At 41.2% G+C, this 10,230-nt stretch overlaps 1 protein-coding gene across 1 annotated transcript; it reads right to left on the bottom strand.

Annotated features, from left to right (window-relative positions):
* Positions 1–1,485: 1,485 nt before the first annotated feature.
* LOC145394450 (uncharacterized) lies at positions 1,486–9,128 on the bottom strand. Its single transcript, XM_080268311.1, has 2 exons — positions 7,923–9,128; positions 1,486–1,629 (listed from the first exon to the last, which is right to left on the bottom strand). The coding sequence occupies exons 1-2, from the start codon at positions 9,126–9,128 to the stop codon at positions 1,486–1,488; spliced, it is 1,350 nt and encodes a 449-aa protein (XP_080124437.1).
* Between the last annotated feature and the right edge of the window lie 1,102 nt (positions 9,129–10,230).

Below are 10,230 nucleotides of genomic sequence, written 5' to 3'. Positions count from 1 at the left end.
TTCTCGTTTTTTGTCTCTGTCTTAATGGTCTTGTTTTCTATCCATCTTCTTTCTATCTCCTTTTCTTTATTTTCTTTATTTTTTCAATCCCATCGTGTGCATATTTTCCTTTCCTTCATATTATTCTTCTGTTCTTTATTCTCACTCCTTTTTTACATCCTTTCTTTCTTTCTTTCTTTCTTTCTTTCTCTGTCCACTATATTAGCACATCACAAGGTTGTAAAGGTAGGTGGGGAGATGAAGTAAGGTGGAGCGGCCTGGGACTCTACTGCAGGTGATCCCAGTTATTATTTTTACCACACATAATTCATTGCCCTTCTTTTCCTCTCTCTTTCTTTATTTCTTTCTTCCTTCCGTTAATTTATGTTTTGTTTCAATCTTGCCTTCTTTATCTTCTTTGCTTCTAAATTTACATCTTTCTCTCCGTTTTCTTCCTTTTTTGTTCTTTCTTTTTTGTCCTTTCTCTCTCTCTCTCTCTCTCTCTCTCTCTCTCTCTTTCTGTGTGTGTGTGTGTGTGTGTGTGTGTGTGTGTGTCACTATTCATTATATTACAACAGCTGGAGCAGAACTCAGAGAGCGCATACCTCCGACAATGTCGAATCCGGATCCACCACTAAATTTAACTGATTCTTTCTTGGCCCATGAGCCCACTCTTCCACAAAATTTCATTGAAATTCATTGAGAACTTTTGGAGATACAGTGTAAAGAAACAAACAAATATTTCCAGATCACAACAAAAATGTATCTGATTGTTCATTGGACCATACCCCACCCCTCTAAAAAGTTTCATAAAAATCCATTCATAACATTCTTAGTACTCCTGCTAACAGACAGACAGACAGAAAAACAAACAAACAAACTAAAGCGGGGTAAAACATATACCTCCTGGCGGAAGTAAATAAACATGAATAAAAGCTGGAGTCAAAGTGACGGAAGGTGGAACGGCCTGCAGTCTAACAAAGGTGTCTAGAGTTAAACCCTACAACATTTTGCCAGGTCGTTTTTGTTGTTGTCGTTCATTCCTTTTTCTGCTTATTTTCATTTTGTTTCCTATCTTCCTCTCGGCGCCTCTCTCATCCCTCCATTCTTCCACATGTTTTTATTCTTTTCTCTTTTATTTCGTGTTTTTACCTCTTTAATTTATTGCTTATGATATCTAGCTGACAATCTTTATCTTCTCATTTTCTTTCTCTTTGTATTCTTTTTTTCTGATGTTTTACCAAATTTTCTTTCTGCTACCTACTTCCTTTCTTTTTCTTTCTTGCTCCTTTCTTCCTCCATTATATTACAGCAGCACAAGCTACAAGAGAGGTAGGAGGTGAGATGAAGTAAGGTGGAGCGGCCTGGGACTTTACTGCAGGTGTACTGAGTTAACACCTATGTCATTTATATCTCATTACCTCGGCAATGTTATGCATTCACCCGTGTCTGTCTGACCATCTGAGTTTGTCTGTCTGTCTGAGGACAAGATATCTCACCAAATTGTTATAGGATTTCGATGAAATCTGGTGGATAGGTGGACACTGGTTCAAGGAACAGTTGTTTAGTTTCTGAGGTGGATCCGGACTTGGATGCAGGAATAAAAACCATAATTTCGGTGGCGTGGGAGGGGGCATGCCTTCTGGGAGACTGTGAAATGAGGGTAGATTATGCCCATAGAATTAATTACCTCCGTCAACGGTGATGACCGGAGGTTGGTTTCTAATCCAAAAGTACAATGGCCTTGGCGGAGGTGTGCGTTCTCTAAGTAGTTTATAGTTTTCCTTGTTTCCCCTCTTGCTTTCCTGCTCGTTTATTGTACGTTTTGTTTCATCCTTGCCGCTCTTTTTTTTTCTGTCTATTAATAAACAACTTTATTGCCACGTTTTCCTTTTTTGTTGTTTCCATCTTTCTCCTTCTCTCATTTTGATTTATTTTTCTGTTATTCATTCTTCCTTTCTCCTTTTCCTATATTTTTTCTTAATGTCTCTGTTCTCACTTCTTGGTTTTCTTTGTCTATCTCCCTCGTCTCTTTCGTCGCTATATTACAGAAATAAAGTCACAAGAGAAGGAGGAGCCAGCACGAAGTAAGGTGGAGCGGTCCCCGATTCTAACATATGTCTTGAGTTCGACCCATCATTCCTAATCCCCTCCTTTTTTCTCCCTCTCTCATTGTCTCCTCTTTTTTTTTTTCTGTTCTTTTTTTCCTTTGCATTTTCTTTTCTACTCATCATTTTTCCTTGTCTTTCAGTTTCTCTACAAATTTTTTATTCTTTATTACTTATACTATAATTTTTTTGTGTTTCAATTATTATACCTCTATCTCCAGTTCTTTGTCATTTAATCCTTCTGTACTTTCTCTTTATCTTGCTGTTACTGTACTTAATTATCTTATTATTTGTTTTCTTTCTCATTTCACCCCCTTTTTTTCTTTCTCTTGCTTCACCACTCCTTCCTCCACTATGTTACAGCATCACAAGGTACACGAGAAGTACCAGGCGAGGCTGAGGAAAGTTATTACCAGTGTTAACCTACTGGACATCACTATCATCATACCACCACAAACACCACCACCACCATCATTATGAGCTCCATCATCATCATTATTTTTCATATAGTTATCATAATTCTTATCAAAACTAACCTATATCACCAACACCATCAACATAAACCTCCACCACCACCACAGATATCATCAGTCACATCCACTACCACCATTAGTTACATTAGATCTAAGTCAGCTATATTACAGCATCACAAACTACAGTAGAGGTTGGAGGCGAGATGAAGTAAGGTCAGCGGCCTGGCACTCTGATAAAGCTATCCACTTAACACCATTACCATTTATACCTTAGCTTCAGTCTTTCTTATTTTCTTCCTTATCTTCTTTCTGGTTTTGTTTCATTCCTTTTCTAGTCCTGTTCATTTTCATCCAAATAACACTTGTTTCTTTCCCCTTCATTTTCTTCTTTCTTGGTTCCTTCTCTGTTATCTTTTGATCCAAACAGTTTATTCTAGGTCTTCCTTTCATTCTTTCATTATTTCCCAATCTTTCTGCCTGTTGTCTTTCGTTTTTCATTTTTTCCTTCTCTCTCGTATCTTCAGTATATTACAGAAAATAAGCTGCAAGAGCAGTAGGAGCCAAGGTGAAGCCAGATGGAGCGGCCTGAGATTCTGACAAAGGTGTCTCCACTTTTACTGTGTCTGACCTGCTGCAGCGTTTATTTTTTTCATTTTGTTTTTCAAATCTGCCCTTTCTTTTTTTTTTCTCTTTGGTAGTTTCTCCTCCTTTTGTTTCCCGTTAATTTTTTTTTTTTTGCTTTCTCTCGTTCTTTCTTTTTAATTTTGCTTTAATATAAATCTTATCTTTTTTTTTTTTTATGTTCATTGCATTCCCTATTCATTTTTATTTTTTGCTTCCTATCTCCCATGTTTCCATATTTTCTCTTCTTTCGTACTTGTTTCCAATTTTATATTGACCCTTCTGTTTATATTGAGTTTGATTTCTCCCTTTATATTATTCCTCTTCCTGTTCTTCTGGTGGACCATTTTTTTTTTCTAATCCTTTACCATTTTTTTCTTTTTGTTTTTTTCTCCCTTTGGTTTTTGTTCACTCCTTTGTTCTTTCTCCTTATCTTTCCTCCTTTCTCCATTTCAATTACTTTAACCCACGGCATCCCGACAATGTATGGGTACACCACAACTTTTGTTTGTACTCAATCCCAACTACGTGCCACTACATTCTGCAAGTGCAACGTCCGTCATTTGCACATTTTTCAAGTTTCATGGGTGATTTTTAGTAGGCATATGCGGGAGACCTTCCTCTACCAGCCACCAGGCGGCAACGCTGCCTGACCCCGCTTGACCCCCATATGCCATTGTCTCGCCAACTCACCTGTTAGCGGTGACCTGGCCTGTAAAGACATGTTACGCCGCGGTCTCTTCAACGACGAATTCAAGCCGCCCTTGATACCTTCACGTGTGAGAGTGATTCCCCAGTTGATGATGATGTGGAGGACAAAGCTTACATGGCGCCAGAGGAAGAAACAAGCAATATTGATGAAGAGGTACCATCGCCAAGGAAGGTGCAGTATGTAATGTACCGCAGGGCTAGGGAAGGCCTGCCTGGACCCCAACCAACCCCAACCATGTGCACACACCTCTCTCCAGCCTACGAACACAGGGTCTGACGAGGACGAGGACGGAGCCGCTGGTCGTGGTGTTCCCTCGTGGTTGGGGAGGGAGAGGATTTCGCCATGGGGACCTAATGGGGCAAGTGGTGGGGCAGGCATGAGTAATGAAAGGGAAAGTGATGGTGGCAGGGAGGCTGCTCCTGGGTGACCATGTGGTGCACCAGGGGAGCAAGCAGGTGGGGAGCAGCCACGCCTCTTTCTCCCAGCAAGCTTCCCACGCTTCCTTCCCACAACCCCATAATGTGGGGAAAGGAAGCAAAGGGAAGGGAAAGGGAAAAGGAAAAATGAGAGGGAATAGGACTGCATGTGGGGAAGGGCACTTCTTTCCACCTCCCCAACCACCCCCACTACCCTCTCCTCCTTACCCCAATGTAGGCAATGATGGAGACAAAAGAATGGCGGTCTGGATGTACAGCACCTGGCCTCCATGCAGAGCTCCACCAAGTTGGATTTCTTCCACATATACTTCAGCAAGGAGTTTGTGGAACAAGTTGTGAAGCAGACCAACACTTTCAGTAGCATCGAGCACTGTGAAAGCAAGCATGAAAGAACAATGAGCAGGCACTCCCAACAGTATGACTACCCAGTAACCACACATGAGATGTTCCTCTTTCTTGCCCTGGTTCTCTTGATGGGTATTGTAAATAAAAACCAAATTCTGGCATACTGGTCTACGGACCCTATGACTGTCATGGAGGGGATGTGAAATTATGAATTAAGAATGCTAGATGCTACTTGAAAACAGAGACAAGGAATTAACTTGTGAAAATCTAGCAGTAAGTGTTACTTTATACCGGTTTACTTTGCCGATTCTCTAAAGACGAGAATTTATAAACTTTCTCAACAGTACACAGCAGAGACTAATTACTCAGGAGTGCTGTTTGTAGTACTGTTAGCCTTTCGAGAAAGTGACTCCACCCCTGACAATAAATAACTAATGCTAATAATAATAAACAGGTTCTTGCCGGTGCTTAACTCCTGGCTGGCACAATGGATTTAAGTTTGATACAAAAGAACTGGCCTAATACCAGTTATGAATATTGTAAAAAGTTTGTGCAAGCTAGGAGCTGCAACTAAAATAAGCTTAATGTGGAGAAATAAAACTATCTATCTATAGCCCGACGCCCTAATCCCGCAAGGGGTGGCCGCAGACAAAACGCCTCCAAGTCACTCTGTCACCTACCATTTGACTACCCTCCCCCCAACTCACCCCCCCTCCCTCATACACCTCTCAACTCCATCCCTCCACCTCATCCTCGGTCTACCCCTCCCTCTCCCTCCCTCCACCTCACCTACATACACCCTCTTAGTCAGTCTTTCATTCTCCATTCTCTCCACATGTCCAAACCACCTCAGTGTATTTCTCCTAATCTTCTCAACCACATCCACATCTACCCCACAACGTTCCTTCACTTCTTCATTCGTCAACCTGTCCCTCCACATCACTCCACATGCTCCTCTCAAGTAACTCATTTCCACTGCTCTCACTCTTGACTTGTTCCCCTCTTGCAAGGTCCACGCCTCGCTTCCATACGTCAGGGTAGGGATCACAATACCATCATGCAGTGACTTCTTAACTTCCATACTCACCTCCCTATTTCTCATCACTGCTTTCAGTGTACCAACAACCTTCCTTCCCTGCTGTACCCTTTCACGTACTTCATCCCCCAAAGTTAAAAGACACGAGTCTAATTACATTAAGGTCAAAGAAAAGAACTGTAAATTTATTGATTACAATGAAATAAATTTACGTTATATGAATCTCAAAAATGAATTCAAAATAACAAGGAGAATACACTCACTCGCTCATTCAAAAGCTAATTTAACTTAAGCCTAGAAAAAAAACGAACAGAAATGCTGGTCAGTGGAGGGGAGCCGAACAAGTAGTCTGGGCGCCTGTGATGAACATCAAAACGCTGCTATTCGCTAAGCTCACTTCGCCACATCACTGTCTAGGTGGAGATTCAGGAATTCGCTGTCCAACAGAGGCGCTGCTCTAGGCTGGGCACAAAAGGTCCTATCCTAGAGGCGACTCAAAGCTGACTAAATTCAAACAAGGAAAAGAGGTAGGGGCTGGCCGTGTTTGCCGGATGTAGGCATGGCCTAACTCAACGGTCAATGGAAAGAGGGTGAACAATATACGCTCGCAATAAATCACTCAGTGAAAGCATTAATGTCGTGGGTAAGAATGGTCACTTGTGAAACAGTGACAAATATTCTGAAAACCATCCCGATCAAAGTGAATACGAGGACGGATGAACTGAGTGATGCCCAGTGGGAAATCCACTAGTGTTCATGTTTTTCTCACTAAAGTACAATGTCACGAATTTGTATGAATACACTCGCGCAAATTCGTGACATTACGCCGCATCAAAATTAAATTTTTCTTCAGAAAAAATTTACGATATACATACATATAAATCCTAACTCAGTCACACAAGATTCACACTGTGGTGTGTGTACTATCCTGCTACAGGAGAAAATCACAGTCGCCAATGAGTGAAAAACCTCGTATTTACGTTAATAGAAGCAAGCTTGAGGAAAAAATTCCTAGATGACAGTAAAAAATCCTGTACTCAGGTCAAACTGAGCAAAAAGTTTGCTACATTTACATTAACAACTAATTGTTATGTAGTGTGATGTATTTAACACACGGTGTAGGTGTGACAGTTGTGGTGTAACTGTGCCTCCATGTAAAATTATATAATACAAATCAATAGTAAATAGAGACAACGAGGCAGAGGAGAAGAGGCGGCAGCATGCGGCAGAGACGATTAGCTGATCTGCACGACAAAATTGCTAAACCTGCCAGCTGCACCTGCGAAAGCAATCAAGGTGGAGCATCAAAAGTGTCAGTTTAACAAACAGTTTTTATTAAATTGCAATTTCTCTCTCTGCCTAGCAATCAGTACATATGCTACAAAAAGTACACTATTATTTTGTTAATGGATGCATTATTAACCAGGAAACGTAGTCCTTGGATTGCTCAAATCTCTGAGGACCCCTGTAGTTTACTGGTTAAACCTACATTATTAACCAGGAAACATGCTAGTCCTTGGATTGCCCAAATCTCTCAGAACGGGCAGTTTACTGGTTAAATCTACATTATTAAGCAGGAAACATGCTATAGTAGGACTCGCGTACGTTTGCGGCTGTGGTGTGGCCCGCACCTCTGTACAGTGTTGCCACGTTTTCTATACCGTTATCTCTCTCTCTCTCTCTCTCTCTCTCTCTCCTGGCGGGAAATGTGAGCCACCCTGAGTACTTTTGATTCTTTTATAAGTTATTTATAATTGTGCTTTCATTTGTTAATTTCGTTTTGTTATATTTAGTGATGCCGACAATGCATTCAATGCATGCCCCTCTCCTGCCTCTCTCTCTCTCTCTCTCTCTCTCTCTCTCTCTCTCTTTTATTGCAAGAGACATTTTTGATATTTTCTTTTACATAATATTGTATATATTGTAAATTTGACATCATTTCCACACCACGCTTGAGGTATTTGTCTTAGCGTGCTTTTTTTTAAGAGGTGTCCCCAATAGGCCTATTTCTCTATCTCTCACAGAAGGCAGAAAAACAGAAGAAAAAGAAGGGAGAGAAACATGAGGAAGAAAAGTGCGAAAAAGAGGATAGAAGAGTTATGATGTATCCTCATCAGAAGATGTGAGAGTGATAGTGAAAGAATCGATGTAATGGTCAATCACCACATCTCTCTTTTCATCATCCTCTTGCAGTTTTTCTGCGTGCCTCACAGCATTCTTCCAGTTGTCTGCCGTGACGTTAATGAGTGACTCATGGACGAGTGGCTTCAGATCTGCAATTCTGAACGTATTTCTCTTTGACACGTAGCCTTTAACCTGTGCCCAAATTAGCTCGATTGGGTTATATTGGCAGTGGTAAGGGGGTAGGCGTACAATCCTATGTCCATGTTCTGAGGCCGTCTTATCGATTACGTAGTTTGTATCGGCAGCTGCGATGTGGCGAGTCACAAGGTGCAGGAGTTGCGTTTTGAGGAGACCGTCTGGCACTGTAACACCCTTCTTCTCCAGCCATTCTCGGATCTCCGCTTTCTTGGTTGCAGTAGTTGGTGGTTTATTAATTTTTCTGGAGTGATAGGATGCATTATCCATCACTATAACAGAAGATGATGGAATGTTGGGTAACAGTTGATTCTTAAACCACTTTTCAAAGGTGTCCGCATTCATCTGTTCATGATAGTCTCCTACATTCTTTGCTTGGAAAACAAGGGTTGCTCCAGGAACAAATCCATCTTTGGTTCCTGCGTGCAGCAAAATCAAGCGGGAACCCTTCCCTGTGGGCACCCTCACTCCCATGGCCTTGTTTGCATTGCTGTCTATCCAGCATTTGGACACAGAGTAATTTTGATTGATCCATGTCTCGTCTAAGTAGACAATGGTTTGGCCTGAACTTCTAAGCTCCTTCATTTCTTTCAAGAAAATGCACCGTGCATAAGTTATATCATCTCTTTCCATTAGGAATCTCCGTTCATCAACATTTGAATAACGAAAACCGATTTTCTTCAGAACTCTTCTTAATGTCTCATGGCTGCCAGGATACGAAAGATTGATCTTAATTTCTGCATAAATTTTTTCAAGTGTTGGGATTTCCCTCCTCTCATAAAAACTCAGAACTGTTCTTCGTAGCACGCCTTCATTAAAGTTATCAAAGAAATCGGTCATTGGTGCTACAGGTTTCCTTTTCTTGGGGGACTTAAACTTGGGACATTGAATCTCCTCATTCTCTCTTGCATCTTTAGAGATTTTTTCAACTGATCTCTCGCTAATCTTTGTTGCTGCAGCTGTACGAGAGACGACCTTTGATAGGCCATGAAGAACTACTCCCTTCTCCTTCTCCTCCTGAAAATACTGCCTTACATTGAAGACAATTTCTTTAGCCTGGCTGTGTAGAGGCGAGGAATGGGCTGATTGAGCTGCCATGCTGTCTGTGCAGAGGACATAAAGGAAGTGACACGAGGTCACCACTAGGAAGCTATGCTGTCAAGGCCACCGACTGGGTGTGGAAGTGTTGCCGCTCGCGAGTGAATAATGTTTTTTTTTTTTTTTACTTCGGTATTGGCATATGCCTACTATTTTGTCCTACATATTACCTTATGTTTATAAATGTGATTATTCCTCGCCCTTAAAATTATGGTAAAAGCCAGTAAATGTGAGCATTTTTCCCTAGCAACACCTGTACAAGCTATGGTTGGGTCTACGGAGGGGTACGTACTTTATCTTAGGCCAGACTGGGTGTGTAAGTGTTGCCACTCACAAGAATTACATGAATTATTTCTTTTACTTTGGATATTGGCATATTTCTTCTTTTTTCAGGCTCATTATCTTATATCCATAACTGTGATATTATTACCCACCCTAAAACTACACTAAAAACCGTTAAAAGTGACCACAATTTCTTTTAGCAACACTGTACAATATGTATGCCATGTTTCTGTGTTACTGTATAAATATTTTATGCATAATAAGATTACTGTTGATTCATCCATCAAAATACACAAGTGTAAGTTTTATTCATCTGAATTTATCGAATTTGTGATGCCTTGTACATAAATAGCTTCCGTTTCACATCGCAAGTTGGGGAAACGTGGCACCATTGTACACAGGTGCGGGCCACACCACAGCCGCAAACGTACGCGAGTCCTACTATAGTCCTTGGATTGCCCAAATCTCTGAGAATGGGCAGTTTACTGGCTAAACCTACAGTATTAACCAGGAAACATGCCAGTCCTTGAATTGCTCAAATCTCTGAGAACGGGCAGTTTACTGGTTAAACCTACATTATTAACCAGGAAATGTGCCAGTCCTTGGATTGCTCAAATCTCTGAGTACGGGTAGGTTACTGGTTAACCTAACTCTACACTTACGATTAATAACAGCAAGCTGAGAATCCCTAAGCAATCTTGAGAAGGTCACATTTTAACACCTGATGAGGTGTGAACACTCATGCGGATAATGTGCATTCTCCGGGAATCCTCAGAGAGGCCCACAGCTCAAGATACTCCACAAGGTAATTCAAACACAG

Source organism: Coenobita brevimanus, chromosome 27, assembly GCF_032717465.1.
Source record: "Coenobita brevimanus isolate Jiangsu-jjx chromosome 27, ASM3271746v2, whole genome shotgun sequence".
Taxonomy (NCBI): Eukaryota; Metazoa; Arthropoda; class Malacostraca; order Decapoda; family Coenobitidae; genus Coenobita; species Coenobita brevimanus.
This window is presented reverse-complemented; position numbering and strand designations above follow the sequence as displayed.